At 41.5% G+C, this 27,620-nt stretch overlaps 1 protein-coding gene across 1 annotated transcript in view; it reads right to left on the bottom strand.

Moving 5' to 3' along the window:
- asap2a (ArfGAP with SH3 domain, ankyrin repeat and PH domain 2a) overlaps positions 1-26,982 on the bottom strand; it is a 57,413-nt gene extending 30,431 nt beyond the window's left edge. The window contains exons 1-2 of the mRNA XM_061843764.1: positions 26,412-26,982; positions 8,194-8,266 (exon numbers count right to left, since the gene is read on the bottom strand). Of these exons, the coding sequence (XP_061699748.1) occupies positions 8,194-8,266; positions 26,412-26,537 (199 nt within the window). The 5' untranslated portion in view covers positions 26,538-26,982. The remainder of the gene's footprint in view (positions 1-8,193; positions 8,267-26,411) is intronic.
- Positions 26,983-27,620: the final 638 nt, after the last annotated feature.

Raw genomic sequence — 27,620 nt, 5'->3', positions numbered from 1 at the left:
CTGCTAACCGACATGCATAAGTGGCGGGCATGTTGCCAGGTGCGATGTTCCCATCAAAGGCAATGCATGGACATTGCCTTTGCGTCACTGGAGGCATGTTGCTCAAAAAGGGCATATCGCATCTACCTATCAATATAACATTGTTTTGTCAAGTGTTCGTCTAGCAGCTCATCTGTTGAACATTCTGTACTGATTTTGGTACAGCAAGCATCGTTTTGTTTTTTTTTGTTTTTTTTTGTCAAGACCTTCTCTGTGCCATCCAGTAGTAATGGAGGTGAAAAAAACAGCATGCTAACCTTGAGGCTCATGAAAGTGACAGTTAACTTGCACCCCAAACGTTCTAATTCCAGTTGCACGCCATTTTCACCCCTCCCAAGGACCAGCAAGGTAAATTTGGATAATGTGAATTACATACCCTATGAGGAAGAATTGAAGGCGGCATGGGGTGCACCAGCAGAAGCAGAGATGCTGGGCTACAAAAGTGGCCCTGCAACCAACCACTTCCCAGCCACTCCCTTGCAATCGTTTACAGTAACATCAACCTGGGCTACATGGCCAGACCAGCACCACACCTATAGACCTCAAACTATATCACCCTACAATTCATTCCTGGATATAGATCCCTCAGAAAATCATCCCCTGCCAACACTAAGACCATCAGAACATGGCCAGATGGTGCTTCCCGGCAGTTGCAGGACTGTTTCAACAACATTGATTGGGATATCTTTGAGGATAAGGACCAGCATGTATTTACAGACACTGTATTGTGTTACATCGAAAACTGTATAAACATGGTCACAGTTGGGTCTACACCAACCAGAATCACTGGATGACCAGAAGTAGCTGCTGAAAGACAGTAACTGTCAGAACTAGTGACAGGTCTTGCGACAACATAGCCCACACCAACCTGAAGAGGCATAAGGAAAGCCAAAGAGGCTTTTAAGAGGTGGATCGATGACTATTTGGACAGCAACAACAGCAGGCAAGCATGGGTGACAGTCCAACACTTCATCGACTACAAACCAATCACCAGAGCTGCTGAGAGTGATGCTGAGCTGGCAGAGCAACGTAACCTCTTCTTTGCTCGCTTTGAGACTGAACCGTCAGGAGCAACTACACTGCCACCAGCGACCGCAAGGAGTCCCACCCTCATGGTAGGTGTAAATGAACTGAGGGGCACACTAAATGGAAAACAACGTGCCAATACGGCATCTCAGGGTGGGGTACTGAAAGACTGTGCAGACCACCTTGCTGGAATCTTTACTAACACACTCTGCAGTCCCTTCATGTCTGAAGACCTCCACTGTAAGAGGGGGCTTATTAGGATTCTCAAATTATAACATAACAGTAATACAGTATAATAAAACAATATAACCTGATTATTTTCAACATATATTCTCTTACCATTATACTGCTGCACAGGAAATCCCTTCTCCAATTGGCTGACAAGTTTCAGTTAAAAATATCCTCCAACAACTCGTACAGACTAAAATGTGAAATCCGAAGGGATCTTCAAGTAGAAACGTTACAATTATCGTGACATTGTAAAAGGTCTCTCTTTGCTCTAAAAACTAGACTTAAATAGTGCATAGAGAATTTTTTGAGAGCAGTGAGCACGAGAATAGGTCATGCACTTGTGTAATCAATTCTTTTTTCGCCACTTTACTTGTTATGGAGGATATTAGAGGTATTTGAAGTTCTCATTGCATGTTTTTTTAAGAAAATTCCAAAAAGGTGATGATCACAAGCCATGTTGCTAAGAAAATTTCATGTCAACGTGGAATTTAAAGTACATTGTAATGGAAGCTTTTATTTGAACTATAATCCTTTTTATTGGGACTTTCATATTGATTGAGATACATTTTATTGATTAATTTATTGACTTTAGGGTACTTTTTTCAGCATTGGACCTGATGGAATAGTGCATTTGTTCTTATAGTACATACTTTTGGTATATTGTCAATGTTGTAACTCGTGATGGCGCAATACTACATTTGTTAACACTTAAATCTCTCCAGTCAAAAGAAATGTAATTTTTGTTATGTGGCTGAAATTACATTTAAAAAAAAAAAAAAGAACATAAATCACGTGCAAAACTAAAATATAATGACAAAGAAAATAGTGACTAGATTATTTAATTGTCTAAAGAGCAACTTGTTCACACACCTTCTTAGAAGAGAAAGTAACAGTTAATATAATCTGGACAGCAGTGTAACCTCAGAAAGGGGCTCAGGGGGGATGTTGCTATGACAACTATCACTAAGAAATATGACTTGTGCATGTGTGTATCTGTGCATACTGGGACTGGTAGCTCAGCACTTCAAGGGAAGATAGAGGGGGGGGGGCGTGTAAAAATGTGAAGGTGAGCACTAAAACACACCTGGAGAGATGTGGCCATGACACACCATCTTTCTGTCTTGCTCTCTTTCTCAGACACACACAAACCTCTGCAAATGTGTGCACATGCACAGACACACACGCGCACACACCAGATCAAAAGCAGTCAGACACTGTGTTTAGCCATGTGTCAGCTTTATAGATGGTGCTGGATAACATCACGTCTGCTGCTCAGCAGATATGAATGATTTTATTAGCTGAAAGTTTCTGAGTCACTGAGTGCAAAACACAGACAAATCTAATTTTAGACAAAGCTCAGCCTACAAGCCTACACCCTACAAAGGACTCATTTTTTTCATTCCCTTTTGCAAATTCACCAATGGCGACAAAATTTGGACCACAAATGAGCACTGACCCAACAAGCCCATTTGGCAATGTATATATTCAAAGGGGAGCAATTCTGTAAAATTGTCTTTTAAATTGCTTGTGTAAAAAGTTGCATTTCTAAATTGCCATCCCACGTGAGAAATTCAATTTCAAAATAAACTTTTTTTTAATATTATATAACCTGTTCAGGGTGTCCCCTGCCTCCTGCCTGTTGACAGCTGGGATAGGCTAAAGGCACTCTCTGCGAATCTTGTGAGGATAAGCAGCTAAGAAAATGGATGGATGGATGGATGGATGATAGATAAGGCGGCACGGTGGTGCACCTGGTAAAGCGTTGGCCTCACAGTTCTGAGGTCCCGGATTTAATCTCAGACCCGCCTGTGTGGAGTTTGCCTGTTCTCCCCGTGCTTTCATGGGTTTTCTCCGGGCACTTCTTTCCACATCCCCAAAACATGCAACATTAATTGGTGACTCTAAATTGCCCCGAGCTGCGATTGTGAGTGCGGCCGTTTGTCTCTGTGCCCTGCGATTGGCTGCCAACCAGTTCTGGGTGTACCCCGCCTCCTACCCATTGGTAGCTGGGATAGGCTCCAGCACTCCCTATGACCCTCGTGAGGATAAGCGGCTAAGAAAATGGATGGATGGATAGATTCAGTGGTATAAAGTAGGAATACAATTCACCTAAAAGACCTCATGTCTTCAAATTTACAAACAATTTTCCCATAGGAACTCAATCGATCCATTTTCTGCACTGCTCGTTTGTGCTTCATTCTGGTCACAGGTGAGGTGAAATTTATGCCAATCGACTTTGGAGGGGAGGCTGTGTATACCCTGAACTGGTCATCAGCCTATCGCCGTTCGACTGCAAAACCCATTCACACTCACATACACACCGATGGACAATTTGTCTTCAGTTACCCTAATATGCACGTTGTTGGAATGCGGGAGGAAGCCGGAGCACCAGGAACAAAGCCAAGGAACTCACATTTCAGTTCTGGCAAACAACAAACCCTACCAAAACAAATGTTTTGTTAACAAAATTGTTTAAAAAAAAAAAAAAAAACCCTAACCCTAGCTCGGTTCAAATATAAGCGCATATTTTAAAAAAAAGAAATACATTACAAGAAACTGTTGCCAACACTTAAAGGTACAGACATTTTAAAGTTGAACATTTAACATTCACAATAATCTTTTAAGTAGAAATAGAAAAAATATTTTTTAAGTAGAAAAATGAGGTAACTCATCTTCACAGTAAAATATGAGAATTTAATACAAAGCCAAATTAAAGTGTAATTATTGGACATAAGTTAACATACTTCAATGGCACTAGTGGGAAAAAAAAGTTAGTCTCTGTTGCTCTTCACACATCAAAACAATATAACAGTCTACCATGAGTTGGTTAACAAGCGCCATGAATGGTGATGCTGGAGTTTCTTGTTTGCATGCAAGGTACACTTACTCGATGATTCCTAAGTTTTGTCGTATCTTCTTACTTTTGAAGTAACGTTTGCAAAAAAAGTCAGAAAAAGTCCAAGTCGTACTGGAGTTGTACGAATGGGTTGAAAAGCAAAACATAGCAATAACTTACACAATGTTGGGTTTAGCTGTATAGTGGTGATACACTTCTCATCCAAAATATACAACGGGCAAAATGATATCTTTCCAGGCTACAATAGCGCGACTGCGTTTTCATGAATATTACTCTGCATATTTAGCTTTGTCTTAGACAATCAGGAGACCAAAATAAAATCACCACACGGGATTTCATGAAGCCGAACTGTTTCCATTCTAAACATATGAGACTGCGGATAGATTGCTGTCGTAGACTTTCTAATAAGAAGTGCAAAGGCAAAGCTTTATTGGTTGAAGTATAACAGCCGCCCTGTAGTTTATCACATGTTTTTACTGTCAACACCATGAGGGATTTCCCATTTTGTTGTCACAGCTCATGAGCCTGTTTGCAATGAAAGCAAGTAACTTTGACCTGCCGTACATGATTTTTTACATGGTGACTGTACTAGAGACGACCAACACAGCACATCACACAGTACCAGGTCTGACCTGTGAGGTACTAAATGTCTCCACAAGTGTTCCAGACTGCTGGAAAATGCAAAGACGAAACAGCTGTAGAGGAGGAAATGGAAGCAACTTGGTTAACTGCTTACGTATTTATGGTTAACACTGCTGTTGTAAACACTTCTCATTTTTAATGTGGTGAGTGACTAGTGAGAATACGAAAACCTAACACACCCAGTTGCTCCTTCACAATCTCATATTCTGTGACTCGGCCAAACTTGCTAGTGACTACACACAAAGGTTTTCGATCATATATTTGTGATCGTTGGCCCGATTTACCAAGCAGGTCAGGGAGTAAAAGTCATTCTTAACATAGCCCAATAATAATAATCAGTCACGATATTCTTGAGACATCCGAGAAACATTTCATTGATAACTTTGATCGCAACAGGGGAAATATTTGATTATATAGTGTGTGTGTGTTCCCTGCTTTACTCTTTCCTCCCACCACAGCCAGGTTCAAGGGCGACAGCACAGAGGACGATGGAAGCCCTGAATTGCTACGCATCTATGATACATTCATCCTCATCATGTCACTCACACGATCCCAGAAGACACATGCCTAAAATTATGGATGCACCAATAGAGCTAGTGCACATGACCTCACCATTTTCACGGAGTCACATTGCCGGTCAAAAAGAGCTGCTCGACAGTGTGGGCGACATTGAACCGGAGCAGAATATACACAATGCCTGAGACCTGTTGCGTTGTTGGTTGTTACATCAGACGAGACAGATATTCAAAGAGGTCATTCTATGGAATACCATCTGAAAAGACCAGAAACTATCGATGGATTTCGGCAATTAAACGTGAAGGATGGTGGCCAACCAAATAGACACGCATGTGTTGCGATCACTTCACTTTAGGTAGGAATTATTCTTCTCAATCTCAAATTACCAAGAAGTATTTACAATGCCAGTTTGGCTCATTTGAGAACAATGCATATTTAAAAAAAAAAAAAAAAACAGGGAGTCATCTCCAACGTACACGGAAGCGTGTTGCGGTCACACGAACTTTGGTAAACTTCTCCCCGACAGATGTTTTTTTTTCCCAATATGCATTGTTCTCAAATTAGTCAAATGCTTTTTTAAAAAAAGAAAATAAACCGTCTGTCGCGGAGAGTTTTACGTAGGTTAACATGTGGCCGCAACATGCTTCTGTGTACGGGGGCCGAAGCCTATCCCAGTTGTCCAAGACAAGCGGAAGCGGGTTAACAGTACGATTTCTTATTGGCGAAAACATCGACTTCGCCATTAAATATGGGTCCTCTATGCCATGTGTCACTAATTTTTCAATGTACCTTCGTCCATTATCACCTTCTGAATGTTTAACGGTATTGGACAAAACTCTGGTCGTCGTGCTATAAGACATATTTTCGTGTCGCCTCCAACCGACTTGGCATTGCTAGACCGGCAATATGGCCAGTCACGTAATTTCTGTGACGTAGGTGCACGAGCTCATCAACACACAAGTAATTTTGTATTTTTGCATTTGTATTTCAACTTGTATATAATGGATGGGTGTCCAGACTATACACTCTTCTTCATCTCTTCTTACTCTTGTTCAGGATAATGTTTTCTAGAGACATACGGCAATTTAGCTTTATCCAATATTGACTGAAATGAAAATTAGGCCTGATTCTCAGCATACTGTCTGTGTATCCTGCTTTACTCAACTCCAACTGCTGTACTAATTATGCCGATTTAATTGGGAACATTTGAGGGGGGAAACCAGCAAACAGCTAATGTTCATGCAAACACCCACAGAGATGTAAGTCCGGTGATGCGTGTTAATGAGAGACGGGAGGTGAAAGCAGGCGTGTGTCCACGCCTCAGTGGCCCTCCCAGCTGTTCCTTTGAGAGTCTAGATCAGACAGCTGTCGTGGGTACCGCAACAGAGCCAACAGTGTTCTACGAAAGACGGTGCTCAGCACATTGTTCACGTCTCTCGCCCTGGCTCCCTCTCTTTCTCGCCATCAGTGGGGGCTCTGTCAGGCCGAACAAAAGACGCTGGAAAACACTCAGCACTGGCACAGCCAATCAGTATGGTAACACACACACAGACTGCGCATGCTTCCACTGCCTGAACCAGTATATGTACGTGTTCTGACTACAGAAACAGCTCTGTGTAGAACTTCTGATGAGAGAAATACGCACCCACTCAGAGACTGAACAGCCTGGATTGCTTTGATCTAGGAGTGATATCTGAATGCAGTAAAATAACCCAATAAAAACATGGGAAGCCAGCAAGGGTGGGCAATGCGTTTCATTAACGATTGGGCAAAAACACTAGTCTCACTCAATTTTCATTGTGTAAAAATAAATATTTCTTATAAATTCCTGTTTCCATACCAGTCCATACTGAACAGAATAACGTTTCTTGGAAGTGCAACAGTCGAGGTCTGCATGGATGTAACTCGGCTTCCACATAGTTACTGCATGTTTTATGCTAAACTCACTTTATTTTCTTTATTAGCTTTTTTTCCATCCATCCATTTTCTTCACCGCTTATCCTCACGAGGGTCGCGGGGAGTGCTGGACCCCATCACAGCTGTCAACGGGCAGGAGGCGGAGTACACCTTAAACTGGTTGCCAGCCAATCGCAGGCCACATCGAGACAAACAGCTGCACTCACAATCGCACCTCGAGGTAATTTAGAGTGTCCAATTAATTTTGCATGTTTTTGGGATGCGGGAGGAAACCGGAGTGCCCGGAGGAAACCCACGCAGGCACGGGGAGAACATGAAAACTCCACACAGGTGGGGCCGGTATTGAACCCGAGTCCTCAGAACTGTGAGGTCAACACTTTACCAGCTGAGTCACCATGCCTTAAATAAACATAGTATTTTAAAATTAGGTTACAGCACAAAATGCGTACAGATCCAAAATTCTGCATGCCCATGGAGCTGAAGAGGACAGATTTAAAAATAAAAAAATAAATAGATAAAATAAATAGATTGTGTGTGTGTATGTATATATATATAAACTCATAAATGAATAAATAACATCCTGGTTACACCCAAGACATGAACTCCATTTTGCTTCAATACATGATTAACGGAATCAATTCAAAATTATAAACTCAAATCTTGGCCATAATATACAGTATGCATCCCTAACTCAGACACTCAAGTGTAGAGCTTCACCAAGTGCCCAAAAAAAAAAAAAAAAAAATTCCACTGCTTGGTCCCAATGCAAGTTGCTGGACCAGCACAAAAAAAAAAAAAAAGAAAAATTCTGAAATCATTTAATGCTTTCATTTTTGTCTTGATTCCGCGTTCAACAAATACACACAGGAACTGGTTATGTTGTTTTTGCGTAATCCTGCTAAGTGTCACAAAAAAAAACTTTTTGCCTTGTGTTCTGGTGGAGATAAAAAGGTGGCAAAACTCACCCAAACCAGACGTGTAGATGGCCTTCACTGACTTTTTCATCTTGTATAGAACACTTCGGTCCACATCTAAAGCCTGAAACACAAACACAAATGAACAAGAAAACGTGAGAAAAAAAATGAGGACTTCATTTAAGTAATGGTCACTGCAATTTATGGTGGCGATACCAAGAAATTATGACTTCATCTCAGCAGTGTTTATCCAAAATAAAGCTAAAAGAATAATACAGCTTTTCATAAGTGTTGTTGCTTAGTACTTCTGGCTGCATCCATGTTGACGGCACAGTCTATGTGGAGCTACACTGACTGCAAAGTAATACATTATTCAAGGCAGCGCTAAAAATAGACATGCTCCCAGTTATTGTATTGAGTAGGAAGTGTGGGAGAATGTGTTTGTTGGTGTATGAGCTGCTCCAACAACACTAGTTTGTCGTTTTAATACTCACTACCGGCAAATGAGAGGAAGTCTAAGTAGACAATACCCACTCATATAGCTTATAATGACATTCCTGAAATGGCAGAAAATGTACTGTAATGTAGGTATCATCATTAATAAATTTCTGAAAAACAGAATTCTAAAACTCTTGTACGTGAGCTCATTATATAGTGCTGGTCTACCTAAAGTTCTAAACAGTGATCATATTTTGGGGGAATGTAGTTGGGAGAATGCGCCCCTCTACCCGTGACGAGTGAGTGAGTGAGTCTCTACAGGAAAGGGGGAATTCTGAGGGGTCCCAAGGGTGTGGGGGGCTGGAGGGGGATTAGTAGGTTATTAAGTATGTCCGCTCAAGCGAGAAAAAGTTGACTCGATGTTTACCTACCCTGCTCCCCTTGTCTGGTTAACAGGTATCAGATGCACCAGACACTTTGCATTCAAGAAATGGAGCGTAACTCCCATTCAGATGCAATATGGAGATAGTATTGTACATACAAACACAAACATGCACTCATACATCACGTGGTGAATCTGTTAAACCAGCAGGATAAAAGAAGGCTTTTTTTTAAAGTCATTTCTTAACTTGGTCAGGTCACAAATCGCCCTAGATGAAAATTTACTTATGAATAGGAAGCTACTTTAAGATTTGAATATACCGGATCATCCAATGGTATGTCACAATACAGGGAGTGCTCGGGTTAAGACTGTCTCAACCTAAGACGTTTTGGCTTTACAACACCCGTCCCCCATCCGCCATTTTGTCTGGCCAATACTTGTCCGTGTTTGTGCGCTGGGAGTATCTTCGCATTTTTCGCCCTCCTATTTTAGACATTATGGCCCCAAAGAAGAAAGCTGTATCTTTTAGCAATGGTTCTGCTGCCAAAAGAAAATCCATGACCATGGAAACGAAGCTGAGGATCATAAAAAGATTGGAGAAAGGAGAGACACCGACACCAGCAAGTCTTCAGTTGGTCGACTGTGGTGACAATTATTCAAGACAAGACAAAGCTTGTGTTTTAGCGCATGTGAAGGGTTCTGTTCCCATGTCGGATACAATGATCACAAAACAAGGCTCTTTGATACTTGTCGAGATGGAGAGGATTGAGGACCAGGTTCCTTCACAATAGCTAAGCACAGCCTCCCCTTCTTCTCCATCCACCTCTCAGCAGTAATGCTAAGTGTTATCTTTATTATTTGTTGGAATTTTGATGTAAATTCTGACTTTAATGGTGGAATCCGACTTAAGTCGAAAGTCGACTTAAATCGCTATTGTAGGGACAGATCTCAGTTGTAGACCGAGGACTCACTGTATTTATGTCACCGAAGAAGCAATAAGAGACCATGAGAACAATGTTCCTTCTAAACTGCGGAATTGCGTACTGCTGATGTGGTCTCTGCGCACAGATATTCTGCGTTGCACACAAAAAATAGGAATAATAAATCCAACCTGAAGTGAAAGTATAGCATACAACTATTCAGTTTGTGCATTTTGCAATGTGATTCAATGAGTGAGGGATGACTCGTTGCTACATCCAACGGCACAATTCACACACGTAGTGCAATGTCCTCGGTAATGGGCAATCAGGAAAAAAGAGTCACCACTGGGTACTTTTAGTCGCTTTTAATTGAACACTTTGGCAGCACACTGAACTCAACACATAACGAGCTGCTACTCAGCCACATTTATTGTCCCGCTTAGTCTACCTGACGTCAGCCCTCTCCGCACTTAAACAGGTACACTCATAATTAGAGATATTATAGGATTTACAGCAGCCCATCAATATGGTTTACAATGACAGCGTCCTTATGCACCGCCCACCAGCGGTGCTTTCGTTAGCGAAGAGGTCTGGACAACGTAAAGCGAAGACGGGCTCGGCACGCTGCTTATGTTTACTCTTGATAATACCGGTAATCGAATATAAATAATAATATAATAATTATTGGCGGGACGGCGGATCAGCTGGAAAGTGTTGGCCTCACAGTTCTGAGGACCCGGGTTCAATCCCAGCCCTCCCTGTGTGGAGTTGTATGTTTTCCTCACGCCTACGTAGGTTTTCTCTGGCCTCTCCGGTTTCCTCCCATATCCCAAAAACATGCAACCCTAATTGAACACTTTAAATTGCCCCTGGTGGTTGTGATTGCGGCTGTTTGTCTCTATGTGCCATGCAATTGGTTGGGAACCAGTTCAGGGTGTACCCCACCTCATGCCCGTTGACAGCTGGGATAGGCTCCAGCACTCCCACGACCCTTGTGAGGATAAGCAGCCACGTAAATGGATGTATGTATGTATGGATGGATAATAATTGTGTTGTGAAGCCAAAGTAGAAAGTACAGAATGAAACTGTGTATAATGTGAAAATTCCACCTTGTCACACCCTCATGATGGACGTAAACACAGACAATACATTGCACAAAAAGCTAATTCTGTATTTTAAATATGGGGAGCAAAATAATAACCTTAAAACTGTTTGGGAGCATCATTCAGCTGTCAGTGTGCATTGCAAAAGATAATGTGCATGCAGTAATTCAGTTTTACACCCAAAAAAAACAGACGGGGATATCATTGTAAATTAAAAAAAAAATAAATGAAATAATGTTGGAAACAGCCTTTCAAATTTATAGTTCATAGTTGGCTTTGTTTAGCAATGTATTTTCTTCGTGTATTTCTAGAAAATGTTTGACATATTCATTGTAAGTTTGGAAAAACACAGAATCATTCTTAAAAGTCTTCTGATGGGAATGTAAGTGTAACGTGAATCTTCTAATGAGCCATGTAACTTCAATGGTTGACACTGACCTGAGCACAGTGCACACATCTGATGTTGCTCACAGAGGTCAAAGAGAACCTTCAGAGGCTTAGTGTGGTTGCTCAGACATAAAAAAATTGAGGGAACATTTCACGAGACAATGATACACTGCTCAACCAATAAATCCTCAGCCTAATTCATCAGGTAGGTGAACTTAATGTGCATTTAAATCATAAATGGTAAACTATTGATTAGCACCATTTGCCTTACAGTTCTAATGTTTAGGTTTCAAATTGTAGCTTTGGGCTTCCTGCGTTGAGTTTCTATGTTCTCCTCATGCTTGTGTGACTTTTCTTTGGCTTACTCCCAAATTCCCAAAACATGCATGTTAGGTTAAACTCTAAATTGCCCGAAGCTGCAAATCTGCGTGACAACGGTTGTTTGTCTAAAGGTGCCTGGTGATTAGGACGGGACCGGTCCAGTATAACCTGCCTTGAGCCCAAAGTTAGCTCGGATAGGCTCCAGCTCACCCAATTTAAAACAACAAAAGTCTAGACTAGGGAAAAAAAATAGACTATATATAAATAATATATAAACTGGGTTTTTTTCACTCCGGTAATTGCATGTAAAAGTCATGGTTTTGTCTCCTTGAGCGCCTGTTAAATGACTCATTTGTGTCATGTGTCATTATACAATTAGTTGTGTCTGCCCCAAAGAGAGAGATTCCCAGTTCAGACCTCACACAGACCAGGGTTGACTGTAAAAACAAAAAGGAAAAAGTCTTGCTTTTTACACATAGCAAGGACTAAGAACACTGGTGGACTGTTCCCACCCTACAAAGATTGTTTGAAGAGGAACTGATACATGCGAGGCCTCAACTTTGAACAGTACATCTAATATAAAGGTTACACTTTTTAGTGAGCATGATGAAGGATTGCCTCTTGAACAAAGATGAATATTTTTTTAAAACAGTATTAAGGTACAGTGAAACCTCCAAAATCAAACACAAAGTAGAGCATTCTGGAATTCAGCCAGCAATTACAGAAGTCAGACTAGTTTGGGTAGGATTAAGGTCTTTATGACAGCAAGAGTTCAACAATTTATGGAGTAGTGCCTGCTGGAAGCACACGTCTTCACATTTCTGCTGCATGCAAAATACAGTAACTCTCTGTGAAACGTCAACCATAAGTCCATGATGCGGTGGAAAAGGATAGTTAATTACTGTAAAATCACTTTAAAGTATTTTATTGTAAGGTGATGGTGAAATAAGGGTAGAATTTACAGGGATTTCTAACAGTGTACCAGATGGTCCGGTACAGACTGGTTCGACTACGTCACGCAATGTGTGGTGGCGTTTAAGCAGCTTTTGTTCCACGGTCTACATTTTTGCTAATATTGTCAGAAGATGAAATACACTAAGATGGTCCTACCAAGAAACAAGCGCATCATCTCCTTCTTGATCCCGCCTCGATCCCTCCCACTTTTTATTAGGGACTATTGTTATGAAAACACAAAACAGGTCAGGCCAAGCGAGCCCTGAGCAGAGTGGAGTCATGCCATTCTGGAACTTGTAACGGAAAAGCATCTTAAAATTGTGAGTGACTCAATACTGCAGAGTTAGCTGAGGCTTTGACAAAAAGGAGTGTACTGAATGCAAGAACAATGACGTGCTTTAAGTGCATGATGGCCAAGAGCCACATTCAGAAAACATCATTTAACTGTAAGAGCGGTCTTTGTGGACCAGAATGCACTTCACTCACCTCATAACATCAAATGCAATGTTTCTGCTAAGAAGCTCTATCAATCAGCTTCCTGATCAGCTTCCTGATTGATAGTCCTGCTTAACCTCTTCTTGACCACTTGAAGACTCCTGTAATCACCTGGAATCAATTTGACCACGTATGGCTGACCAGTACAAAGCAAAGCACTTTCTAATGTTTGCACTCTTCAGGCTTGAGGCAAGTGACTCGGCCCTTGTTTGTAGCACAAACCCGGCTCTAAATTTAGCTGGTTTTAACCCAAGAACTATTCCCAACGGAATTCCACTGCCTCGGAGGCTTCCAAAAAGTGGAGGATCAGGAGAATCTTCACATAATTGAAGCTGCTTGACATAGTATGCTCACCGCTTCATTAGCATTTCTCTCAATTGCAGCTCGTGGTTGACCGTTTAGAATCTTTTTTACGAAACTGAAATAATGGTTGGCATCATGTGACTATCAACATAGTTACAATCAGGCACAATCTGTCGCAAGACATCTACAGGCAATATTGAAGCTTGGCTGAGTAAGTCACAGGAGCCGTTCCCATGGAGATCCATTTAGTTATGGTTAGATGTTTCCTGAGTTTCTGAGTAATGTGTGTTGAGTGACTGGGTCATTTACTGTCAGGGCATAAATTCGTTAATGTGTGGTAAGTTACTCTGATGGTGTATGATAGCTGAAGCTCAACATCTGACGAGTCATTATAGTCAAACGTGATAAACAAGGGTTCCACTATTTATGGTGGCCCATTGTGAGGTTACAAACTGCGTGCAATTTACTATCCTCCCAGCGACGTTAAAATATGTCATCACATGGCACAAGAAGACAATCACTGCCATATTTACTATTTTCCATTTAATTCTTTTGTATTTATAGCATAGAAATAATCTTTAATTCTGACTTTACTACTGCATCAGTGTAGGTTAGTGGCAGACTACGGTGTGTTTTGTAATTTTGTTTACATCGTCACCCGAGGATTAAAACACCATTGTAAACAGAGGACACCCCAATACAAGGGCTGTGCAATGCTTTAGTCTTACTATAGTGACAGTCGGATTTGTACAAAGTTTTGAGGTATTTGATTACTGAGTTTTTTGAGTGAGGAGTCACCAAAGTGAGTCATTCACACAATTTGTTTAACACTTGATGCCCCTTTCAGATAAAAACCACATATTTTATTTTATTATGTGAGCGCGGGTTTTTCTATAATCCTGCAATTCATCTCACAAATTAGATAATAAATCAACAAATCCCATAATCTTCTACCACACACAAATACCATCCTTTGAGAGGACCGGGGTGGCCATTAGTGGTGTTGTTGAGCAGGCCTGAAAATGAGAACAAAGCTATTTGGTAATGGTGGCCCTCTTCTCATTGAAAAGTCAAAATAAATTTGACTATCATTGTCAATATGTATGGATATCAGCTGGATGTGTAAAATGATTTTTTGTCCATTTACAGTAGATCTTCAATTTGTTTATAATGAGCAGCTCATTCACCTACGCTGTTTCATTGTTGCTCTCCTCTCCTTTGTCTGATGTCTGAAGACATTCCTGGACGATTGCATGCTGGAATGACTGACAGACGAGACCCAGCCTCACTGTAACACTTAAGTACTTCTGATGACAACATGTCTCAAAGCAAGATGGTGTGCCACCTTCTTCAAACCTTACTTAGCATTCTATATGCACATAAACAAAAATAAACTAAAAGCCATGCAACTCACTGAAATCCTTCATCTATAGTATTAGTAACAAATGAAAACACAAAGTCCAAGGTCTCTTTAAAATTCATCAACTAACCTTACTTAACTAGTTAAGCCTCCCCGCCCCCACGGAAGTCATGTGCGTAAATAGTCTTACCACATGAGGTAGAAGAAAGCAGCAGTCTGGGTTTTAATAATATCATTTAATTGGTCCATGTGCATATTGGTAAAGGCTCCTTGTAACCTTTAGGTCAATCAGTTGGAATATATCACGCAAAAAACAAACAACTCAAAATGTGCCAGACTCCATAAAAGCATAAAGACACATTGAAAGGAGAGGATTTTGAGGGAGATGCTAAGAAACACTGCATGGCTGTTCACCACCTGTCTTCTCCTGCCCAGACAAAACTGCTTTCCGCAACTCCAAATGTTGACGGTAAGTTTAAACATAGTAGTGTTCATCCTGCGGAAAATGTGTGACTCATTCAAAACATACGTATAATATACAGTTCCACCTTGCAAATGCGGAACAATCCTGCAGGCATAAACCTGAGGTAGCCAGATGATGCTACACTCGGGCTGTTAAAAACATGTTCAGTTACTAGATAAGTCGCAGGGAAGTCTGAAGGCAGGAACAGTAAACAGTAAATGCTTTTTTTTAATAGACAGAAGTAGTTTTCTGTATGCATAGTGAGAAAAGTTAATATTTAATGTAAGTGGTTCCGAATCAGCTTATGGTTCATATTTCTCTCAGACATCGGGAAGGCGTGTTGTCACACTGGCCCCAGGGCAAACTAACTTACTGTACAAGTGTTGGATGCACATGACAAAGAAAATCAACATGTGGCAAGACAGAAACTAGAAGATGACAACTCAGGTAATCACGCCATGTTTTTATCATCAACCGTCTAGTAACGCATAACAGATCCTCAACAAGCACTATAAAGATTGCAGCAGCTCCAAGGCCTGCCACAAGCTGCCAAAAGTCACACTGGGGTGTCAACATCAGCTGCAGTGTGAAACGAAAACAAACTTTCATGTTCACTGATGATGCGTTTCACATTTTACAGGGTTAGGGGACCTGGGCAGGCCGTTTGTAACATTTATTTTTCCCAGGAGACTGAAGCATTTCCACCAAACCTTTTCCATCATTCTGGGCAAAAGTGAGTTATGAGCACAAGAGCATCCTGATAAATGATGAGATGGAAAGTCAGAGGAGACCTGAAGGCGCCTTGTTCACCTTGAGTGAGTAGTTAATAAAATTGAAAGCACATATGACGGGACCAAATGTGCAGCATTTGTGAAAGGGAAACAGCTGACCTCACCTTGGAGATTCACTTTGGCTCTTTCACATGAACATACGCGTAAACCCCGGGATGTCGGAGCGGTAGTGGGAGAGGTTATTGCAATCTTAAATGAAGCATGACAGCATTCAGCTTAGTTGGAAGGGAAACAGTGCGTGCAAGTCAGCTTCTAATCACCTGCAATATCAAGCAACATTACAGTCTAAAGAACAGGGAGGAGACCAGAAAACTACAATTTGCAGCCTTTTTGCAATAGTTGATGGATTCAGTCACCAAAAGCAATAATCTCAAGACAGCTGGATTGTGCCTATGCAATTTGAGCTCTAAGCAAACCATTTATTGCGGAAGGAACTCTCCCCACAATAACTATGCAGAAAATCCACACATTCTGGATCATAAAAGGTATAATTCTATGAATCACACACCACAATGTAACGGTAAAATACAAACTTATTTTATTATACTTTACTCTATCATTGCATTCGCACAATTTGGTCTGGTGTTAATTCTGACAAATTCATTCAGATTGTTCAAACAGCCGCTATGTTAAAAATTCTCTCCAAATGGAAGAATTTTAGACCATATCTTTAAGAGAGAAAGTAGCAACATGACAACACATCTTGTGAGGCGTCACCCTCCCACTCATTCCCTTACAAAACACCCCGAAGAGTTGTCTGGACGACAAATCAATGGTGGAGTTCATTATTTAAGATGCATGGCCCATTAGAGGACAAAAGCCAGCAACAGAGGCTGTCTCAGAGAATCTGGGAGAGGACAGACTGACGGATGAGGAGCATATCAAGTTCGTTTGACCCCTCTGAATGCCGCATGCGTCCAACCCCCTAAAATCTTTGTTGGCTAATACACAGGTAGTCTCCACGAATCTTGTTCACTGCGATCAAACAGAGCGTTTGAAGTTTTCTGAGAAACCACTGTTTAAGATTGTGGCTTTGCACTGATTGGGTCCAGACTGTAACCTTTGCACCTGAGAGATACATAGGGAGAGCTGCTTCATCATAATGGAGGCCTTGATAGAATGTGTCTCTGCATGATAACACAATCCCTGCAGCAGTGAGTCCTTGAGATTTGTTGCAATGCATCTTATTTCAAACCGGGACCCCCACAGGAATTGCTGACTACTACAGAATAAACAACACACAAGAGCAGCTCACCCCTGACTTTAAAGCTGTGTCAAACCTAGCTAGGTTTGGTTTGAATAAAACTAACACCATGTAGGGCAATTGCACTGACGGTGCAATTCATTAAGTCAAGTATGAGCCGTGAATATGATATAAACTACATTTGGCACCAAATAAGTAGACAAGATTGTTTGTCCTGGTGGTCTCAGTCCGCATGTCACCAACCACTGGTCCAGTTTAGAGATTGGCTATGCAATTTTGAACCCCTCCATAAATGTCACCTAACCCAAAACAAAAATAATCGCAATTATGATGCTTCTAATACACAAAAGGATGAAGAATTTTCAGTCACACATATCTTTGGCACCAGAGTCAAACCTGTGTTACTCATGCCCAGGATTTTTTTTTTTTTTATGAATCACAAGTCTCATTTTTTTTAAATGTTATTATTTTTTTTTAAAAGTATATTTGGAGATTGGCGTGTGGCTGATGCTAGACACAAGCACCGTGCTAATCCTGCCAGAATCCCATTGCAATTACAGAGAGCATTAAGCTTCTTAGAAGGTACACTCAAGACTGACCATATCTGTTCACTTGGGACTGACTGACCATTTAGGCAATATGTGTGAGTGCTTGTCCATCCATCCATGTGTCTCTAAGGCTATTAGATGTGGATTTCCCTGCGCATTGATAATCCATGTGTCTGAATCCTTTTTGAAACTTTCGTCTGGCCCACCTGTTCCTTGGCAGCAGCTGCTGTTCCCAGTATGGCCCGGACTGTTCCCACCAAACTTAGGAGGGGGAGGAAGTGAGCTGTAGAAAGCCCAGAAAAAACACAAGATGACAGACCAACGCAGCGACAAGACGTACGAGAGAACACTTGTCACTTCATGTCATCACATTGCCCATAAAATGGATCATGTTAAATGAGACATTTAAACACCCCGTCGTGGTGAACAAAAACAACAGTCATGTAACACAGAGAGTTAAGCAAAGCAAAGTGTGGATAACTGACAAGGTAATACCACAGAAGATCCAGGCCGGAATCACAAAAGGAAATTGAGTGGTAGCCTGATTGTGGATTCATTGTGGCTAAAAAACAAAAAGGATAATAGGCTAAACACACTCACAGCAGGAGCTCATAAACTTCTCGATGAACTACTTGGTTTTTAACGAGTCTCATTACATTGCTATGCCCAACCATCTGGAATCTGAAAGGCTAGTATGGAATTCACAGCCAGTGCCAGCAGTTGCCTAAATGATGCTGGGAATACCATCATCATTCCCAGAGGCATTCCACAGTAATCCAGCTACAAAATCAACAGCGAGGCAACTTGTTTGACCATTACATAGTTGGCATGCCCCTGTGAAACACCCTTGCATGATGAAATGATAGCCAGCTGAGAGACTGACTATGTTGGCCTTCAGAAGTCTACACAACAATACCCACAGCTATGACCCAGACAGATGAAATAAGGACAAAACAAAAAAAAAAAATCCAAGGTAATTAAGATAAAGAAATAGGGACTAACCAGCCTTGAATTGTTCCAATTTGATTTCGCCATAAGCAACTTTCTATTAACTGAATTATTGATTGGGAGAATTGGGTGCAAGAGATCAGGTGTCTATAGGCACCTACTGGCACGAACATTTTAACACAGCTGAAAAAAAAAATATGCAGAAAGTCAAGATAGTCTGCATCACAAGGATTGTACCTGTCAGGAAACCATGATTTACTAAATATAAATTTATAGTGTGCAGCTGTGTGGAGCAGGCAAGATGATCAAAGATTGTCATGAATGATTTAGTGAGGGCTGTTTTACAGCAACAAGCCTGGATACTGAACACTCCTTTGCAACTCTTTAGCTCATATCAGATCCTTTCATATGGATGAAGTTACAGTTGAGGTTTGCTGTAGTTGTCAGACACTTGTGGACTTGTGCATTTTTGAGCAACAACCTGAATTTCTATTCCAATCATAAGACCATCTTTAATGCTTCAGTTAACACCCCAGAGAAGAAGTTAGACCCATTGTAGAAAGACTCCATCCTGACCGTTGCAAATGAGCATTTTTTTAAGTCAAAATCCACATGGCATGGGCAGTCACAGACAAGCCGACTCAACCCAAAATCCTGAGACTCGTCTTGAATCGCCTCTGCCAGAAAAACCTTCAATGCGGTCCCATCAGGCTGAGGTAAAAGTGGATTCATGTGGGAATGCAGGATGTGTCAAGGACAAAACAAGTCATTAGTGTATGACTTTGGGTGTTGTCTGCCTGACAACATTCAGTAACTGGGGCAAGCTTTCAGGCTTCTTTATACTCCCACGCCTGCACGGCTCAAGCCCCCCTGCATTGGATCACATGACGGACGCATTGGGCCGCGGGGTCCCTATGCGGAACTTGATGTGCATACGGCACAAATTTTCGCTGCACGCAGAATGTCACGGAGATCATCTCTCGTAATTGGTCTGTTTTAGTCACATGCAGTGATGTACATTATTCAGCTTTCTCCTTGGTTCCACATACCATCACCGCCTTCATGTTCATTTTTGCAGTGTAATTAAGCGCATCATCTGGTCATCTAGGTGAATTTATTCGCCAGACACTGTTCCATGGCCGCCATTGTTATTTCTTTGTTCCATAATCTGAAAAGGACAATAAAAATGCCTTCCAGAAATGGCTATAAAATGCAGATGAAACGCCACCCTGTGGCATCTGAGCCAATACCAGACATAGCGACACCCCTGACTAGGAGGAGAACTGCAGCACATTTTCAAAACAGCGCGTGTGGGTTGAGCTCGAGTATAAAGACGTCAGACTGATATTCCCCAACCTCAGGTAGGAGCATTTTGAAAAAGATCAATAATTCACGAGACGGTCAGCTCAACTCCTGGGGCTATTGTCGACTCCTCCTTCGAATGAGGCTTGTGCAGTCACATATTTGACAGAATGCTCAGAACACAGCTGGCTTTGTGTTTAACTGTTCAATAGCAATCAATGGGAATCATGTGGACAACATTGTTAAACATGAACATTTGCAAAAGCATGAAAATAAAAAGCATAAAAGTTTTTACAAAGTCACTTATTGGTTTAGTGAAATAAACTTCCATCTGGTAGTACAATTAAGAGTATTTCTTTCTTCTGCGAACCAAACATTGTGTGTGACCAAGTGCATCCAAGACTGTCTATGGCCTACGTCATGCATATGAAAGTGTAGCGAAACCAAGTTATGGTACAGTATCTTTGCATGACACACAGGTTGAAAGTGTCTATTTACAGAATTATAAAAGCATAACACTGACAATAAATTTAATTGGGTCTACATGACAACATGACTAAACGGCAAATATTGTTGCCGTTTTCAGCTGTTCGTCTACAAACATTTTCATTTGCATTCCAACGTAAAAACCTCCAACTCTTGTGAGAAAATATCCCTACAATCATACTTGATTGGCTTCCAAACAGGTCATCGCGTATTGATTGACGTTTTGATTATACAACATTATGATAACAGGTGTGAAAACTGCAGAGACAGAAAAGTCACACTTTAGATATGCACAAAAGGGGTCGTGACAAAAAGTACAACATCCTCTTACTGGATAAACGGTTTTTTTCTCAGCCTGGCTTTACAAGAACCAGCACACACAAGCGCAAACATGCAAAACCTACCCCCCACCCCCCACCCCCACACACAAACTCAATGAATTGCACCTAATGACCATTTAAAACTACGAGGCTAATTAATCACGTGTTGGGTACCTTGGTTGCCAACTGGGTATAAACAAGTACTGTACACCAAAACTCAAGAGGTTGCTTCAAATCAAGCAAGCCAATGCGTACAAGGGATGTTATAAAACATTGGATTTTGTACAATATGTAATTTCCAAACATTATATTGTGATTATTATGTTAGAATATCACTGTTGTGATCTGACCAAGCAGGAAATATACTTTCACCACGAGCAACTACATCAACAAATCCAAAAATGTGAACAAAAACATTTTGCATCTGATCGAACACTGGAGATGTGCGTAGTGAGATTATTTATTTTAATAAAGTCTGGTTTTCTGACACATTGAGGACAGAAAGAAGCATCCGAGAGGAAAGATCCTGCCTGCCCTAATTGCTCCACTTGCTCCACGTCTACCTGTCGTGTTCATTGAACGCAAAATGAATGTCGAAACCCATCTGTTACAGCAGATTTATGCATTAATCACACGCCGCACACCAATTAATCCCCTTTGTTAACAAAGTGCACCCTAAGAAAAACGTTTGTAGAAACCAAACAGACGCATTGTCATCACTTAAAGGATTTGCCTTCCTTTAAGCTAAATCAAGAAGGCTGAAAATAAGTTAAGCGCAACCACCTTTAGATTACTGCTTTAATGCTCACACTAAGAAAATAGTCAATATAAAATTAAGCCCAAAGGCAAAAGAGAATCTTGGAAATGATGTCACTCTATAGAATACGGCCATCCACTCGTCCTCAACTGTCAGCTAAATGGTAAAGAGCCAGACAAAGGATGCTGAAGATAATTATATAAAATCTAAACTATTTTCAAAAGGTAGACAAACAATCTAATGAGACTGCGCCAAACAACGTGAAAACCAAGGACATAGCTGATTCTAACTCTAAATGGGCATATAGACTTTTCAGATCCGATGTGTATGAGCATAGACAAAATAAATAGAAGCTTGTCCAGTGTTTGTGGTCTTGAGGAAATGCATAGATGCTGTAAAAAAATAATTTTAAAACTAGCTGCCAATGCATACTTATGACCGTTTGCAGACCAAGCCGCAATAAACGCAAAAATTCCCCAAGCACTGCACCATTTCATTGTCACCACAGGCCGAAGCGAGCGCGAACATTAAGGCCTTGTGTCGCCAGAGTCCAAGCCTCGGCAGGTCAATGTTGAACAACAACAACAGGGAGAAGAGATAGCAAGGGTGGACGACTTCAAATAATTGGGGTCAACAATACAGAGCTATGGAGAGTGTGGTAAGGAAGTGAAGAAACTGGTCCAAGCAGGTTGGAAAAGCTAGCTGAGGTGTCTGGTGTTCTATGTGACAGAAGAGTCTCCGCTAGGATGAAGGGCAAAGTTTATAAAACAGTGGTGAAGCCGGCCATGATGTATCGGATTAGACACGGTGGCACTGAAAAAATAACAGGAAGCAGAATTGGAGGTAGCAGAAATGAAGATGTTGAGGTTCTTGCTCGGAGTGAGCAGGTTGGATAGGATTAGAAATGAGGGACATTCTAAGACAAGAGAGACAGAGACAAGGTTAGAGAGAGCAGACTTTGATGGTTTGGACATGTTCAGAGGTGAGAGAGTGAGTTTTTTGGTAGAAGGGTGCTCTGAGGATGGAGCTGCCAGGCAAAAGAGCAAGTGGAAGACCAAAGAAAAGGTTGGTGGATGTGGTGAGGGAGGACATGAACACTGTAGATGTTAGTGAGGAAAATGCATGAGATGGCCTTAGATGGAAAAAGATGACACGCTGTGGCGACCCCTAATCGGGACAAGCCGGGCTACCATTAATGTCATTCCAATTTCACACACGCAACTGACACATTTTCCTCAAAGCGGAGCTGAAGTAAACCCCAAAGCAGATGAGTTATCCAACGGCACCACCGATACAACGGCAGGTGATGATGTCGACGGAGCACCCGACACAGACTGAGCAGGTGTAAAAATACAAATAAACCGAGGTGTGGCGGCTCAGACGGCTTAAGGTGAAGTTGACACTCAGCCCAGATGTGGATTAGCCTGAGGTTTAAAAAAAAAAAAAAACTACAGTCGCATTGGGACTGTTTATACGACGGGAAGGTGGAATGCCCAAAGCATAAAGTAGCTGAATTACTTAAGTGTATTCCAAATTAGACCAACACTTTCAGGGAAAGTTGCACACAAAATTGCCTACTAGCATGACGTCACAGTTTAACCAACCTCAATTAGGTGAGCATCGAAATTAAATTGAAGTAATTAAATTAGTATCTGAATAGTTTGTCGACAATGAGTACGTATTGATGTACACTGTACAGTTATACCCGATAACTTTAAAGACAAAAGCTACTTTACATTAAGCAGTGACATGAGGGCATGATGTCCAGTTCAGATTGTTAAATTGACCCTGATTCATTCATTTTTTTTCATTACTTCCCATGTCTGTATAGATTCTCAGTCATCGTTGTAATCAATGATCATTAAAAAAATATATATCTGAAAATTTGGAATTGAACCTTTATGGATTTAAGGTGAAACGTCTTCACCAATTAAGACTTCTGATGATTGTTTTGATTGGAAAAAAAATTGTTGCGAAAGCACCCAAAAACCGGAGAATGTACTCTGGAGTAAGTTGCGTTCTTTCTCAGAGGCTCTTCTGCAATTTGCTTGTTTTCAGGTCAAACATTGGCAGACACAACACAGCCAACTGGCCCACGTCACCTGATTTCTTAAAGAGGCAGAGACACACCAGCACACATATACAGTACACAAACTCACCGGCAACCCGCTCGAGTGAGACATTCTATTTTTACTGCTGGAGTTGGGCGAGGCTCTATACGCTGCACACCGCACAAAGTCGGGAAACTCTAACAAGGGAGACAGAGACGCAGACTGGGAACAAAACGGAAACCCTCCTCCAGAAAACCTGCATGTTAACAAGGAAGTGGTGCAAAAGTGCTCCTCTGTGTTCACACACAGAGTGTCATGCAAACGTCAAACAGACCACAGCATCATATTTGCACACGAGGGATCTCATTAAGTCAATACAGAACAGTCGCAGCCCAGTGTGAAAGTGTGCATGCAAAGCATCGATTTCATTGAATGTTATATGCACTCAGTGAAGTAGTACACTTGCACAATCTAATGATATCTATCACAAGAAATCTGCCTTTACAAATATTATATTATTCAATTTTGATCTGCACTGATTAACATGTAAAAATAAAGATAATGACCATTAGTTTCCTTTGAAGGTATTAAATATGCCTTCCAAACACATGCGTGTTAGAATCAGTGAATAGTTTAAATTGCTCACAAGTGTATATGTTAGTGTGAATAGTTATTTGTCTACAAGTGCCCTGCGATTGGATAGCAACCGGTCCAGGGTGTACCCTGCCTCTCGCCCAAAGTCAGCTGGGATAGGCTCCAGCCCCGCCGCCACTCTAATGACGAGAAGCGACAGAGAAAATAGATGAATGTACTGAAGATGCTGGGGCACTATTGGCGCCATGAGCATACGTTTATTAGGGATGGACGCATGGATGGATGGATGGTGCACCTGTACCTAATATTGTGTCATGGAAATGGCTGTATTGTTTACTATTTACCACAATTTCCGGCCTATAAGCCGCGATTTTATTCATACGTTTTCAACCCTGCTAATTCGCTTTTTTTTTTTTTTTTACGGCCGCAAGGGGCCACTTGAGCAGAAAAGGTAAGAGTGAGACCGGTGGAATATATGTGCCAAGGAAGTGACTTTTACCGGTCCGGCCTTGTTAGCGCTGTGCTAGCGTGTTATTGCCGTGTCTCAGTGATTTTTAAGGGTATGTTTTTTTTTAACCGGCCCCGTTAGTGCGGCACTAGTGTTAGCGTGTAGCGTGAGTGCGGCGCTATAGCATTAAACTATGTGTGTACCGTCTTTCTTTGTAAATATCTCATGTTTCAATGTGGGCACTTGCGGCTTTTACATAGGTGTGGCTTATGTATGTACCAAATGGTATTTGCTTTACATATGTACTGGGTGAGGCTCTGCAGGCTGGGAATTATGGTAACTATGTTTTATGTAAGTCCCTCATTCTTTTGGACTGCATTATGTGTCAATACTCCAAGGTACATAAAAACTGAGCCAAACAAGTCACACGTGTGACTCAAGAACCTGGTGGGACTTGCCAAACGTTGCAGGTACAGCCATGATTGGCTTGGAGTATACAGTAAGTGTTGACTTTGGGGGGGGAAATGTATACCTAAATGAGCCCCTTTTGGTCTCATCTGTCAATGAGTAAACACAAGGACTTCAACTGCCACCACCATCGCTACGCAGCCTGGGATGTTGTTTTGTTTACGTTACAAGAGGAGCAATCTTTAGTGTGATACATGCATACGTACTCGATACCGTCCTTCATCTTAAGGTGGTTTTAAACAGCCATGCTCACTTGCTAGCTAGTTGCTAGCTTCTCCTTTATGTTGTCACCGTGCAATTAGCGGGAGTATTAAATCTTGTGAATCGGTGAAAAATAAATAAATGAGCTGTTTCCCATATCAAGCGTGCATAAAACAAATCGAATCAAGCTTCTTGACAGATCACCCAGAACTACAATATAATAGAACACTCTTTAAACACTGGAATAAAATAAATGTTTCAACCTCCAACATGGTGATGTGAGATAACAGGAAAACTGTATATGAAAGTATCTATAAGTGTTTGTCTAGTTATTTGCTGCCCTGTGATTGCCTCGCAATCAGATCAAGATGCACCGTGCCCCCGTAGACAGCTGGGAAACACTCCAGTACGTCCGCGGCCCTTGTGAGGATAAGCGGCTCAGAAAATGGATGGATGGATTGGATGAGAAAGTTTCTTCTTCTAAGAAATGTTTTCATTCAAACAGAAAAGCTTCTCATTGGAATGAGAGCGGGTTTTTTTGTAAGAATGAGAAAGAAGTTGTTGTTCAATGCCCCTTTAGGGGCTCCGTAGAGTTCCCAAATACTGTGCGGAAAGAAAAAAAAAATTATGTCCCAAGGAAAATGATCCAATTTCACTTAATTGCGCCCAAAACCCTTTAAATAACTTCTTTACTTCTTTGTACATCTATGTAGCTTGGATTGTAAGATGCATAGTCAACCACTGTATCCACTTTTCTGACATTTGTGCTCGCTAGTGTGCTATGCCAAGCACTGCAGCTATGATTATTTCTCATGAAAATGTACCTGCACTTATTTTTGGGCCATTTTCACCTTTTTTTTAAACATCCAGCATGACAAAAAATACTTTTTTTTTTTTTTAAAGATTCTTATCAAGTCCATGGGCCGATTTTTTTCACTTATTTAGGGACAATAGTTGTTGCAAAATTTAAAGTTGCGAAACATTGTACTCGGGTGGGTGTTTGCATGAGCACATGGTGGACTCACCTCTTCCAGTGCGGCCACGGTGTTCCTGCAGTGGGACATCCTGGTGGTGAAGTTGGAGGCGGTGGGCGACTTGTAGTCCTCGTTGGTCTCGACCACAAACTCCGACACTGTGATTTGGTCAGGCATAGTGAAGGCTCCTAACAACTTTACTCCCACCGCCGCCTTTACTATGTGATAAAGAGGAGAAGACGCGTTCTTTTCAACTACTCCTCCTTCTCGGTTCTTGTATGTATTTAAAGATTAAAAAAAAAAAAAAGTTTAAAAAAGCGGTAGTCGTGTCCTTGACGGTCCCGGCTGAAAGTGAACCATGTCTGTGTGGATACTGGGCAACGCTCGATTCTCCTACGCGGTGATGGATAGTTTTCTTAACCTCTGGCTGCTTTTCAGTTCAACTACTCCCATTCCATTGGGTTAAATGGTCGTCCTTCGAGTCGAACTGGACATGGAACTTCCCTCCGCGGAGTCTATTGTCCTCTCTTGTGTCCAAGCGTGGGACTCGGAAGGGGAAGACGAGTTGACCGCGGCGAGCCCCGGGAAACAACAAGAAAACGTTTTCATCCCGAGCGCATTGAAATCCACAAAGGTAGAGGAGGGGATTCAATGGACCGGCGGCAGCCAATGAGAAACAGTTGCTGGCAACCCAGAGCCAATCGAGGGTGAGCGTGGGCGCGGCTTTGTGCTACCTTCAAATACACCATTTAAATGATGGTAATTATGACAACTTTAAAGACATCGCTTGGCGCGCGATGAAAAGGAAACGTGACAAAGCGAGATCAGACTCCGCGTGTATACTTTGTTATTCTCATTTGTTCAATTCTAACAACACTTTTAGTGTCCAATTTTACAATAACTTACTTTCTTCACGGATGTGTTGGCGATCACGACATTCTGTAGCAGTACTTGAAGGCACCATCTTAGTTTTTTTTTGCATCCATGCATTATTTGAGCCGCTTATCCTCACAAGGGTCCCGGGAGTGGCTTATCCCAAGTAACTCTGGGCGAAAGGCGGACTACTCCCTGAACTCGTCGGCAGTTAATCTCATTGAATGAATAATATTAAATTAGATAGAAATCAACTTTTTTGTTAAACCCCTGGAGGAAATGAATGTTGCTATTTGCACTTTGTTATATGATTCCAGGTGGCACGGTGGATCAGCTGGAAAGTGTTGGCCTTACAGTTCTGAGGTACCGGGTTTTCCCAGACCCGCC

Source organism: Syngnathoides biaculeatus, chromosome 15 (genome assembly GCF_019802595.1).
Source record: "Syngnathoides biaculeatus isolate LvHL_M chromosome 15, ASM1980259v1, whole genome shotgun sequence".
Classification (NCBI taxonomy): domain Eukaryota; kingdom Metazoa; phylum Chordata; class Actinopteri; order Syngnathiformes; family Syngnathidae; genus Syngnathoides; species Syngnathoides biaculeatus.
The sequence above is the reverse complement of the archived record's forward strand: the minus strand, read 5'-3'. Positions and strand labels throughout refer to the sequence as shown.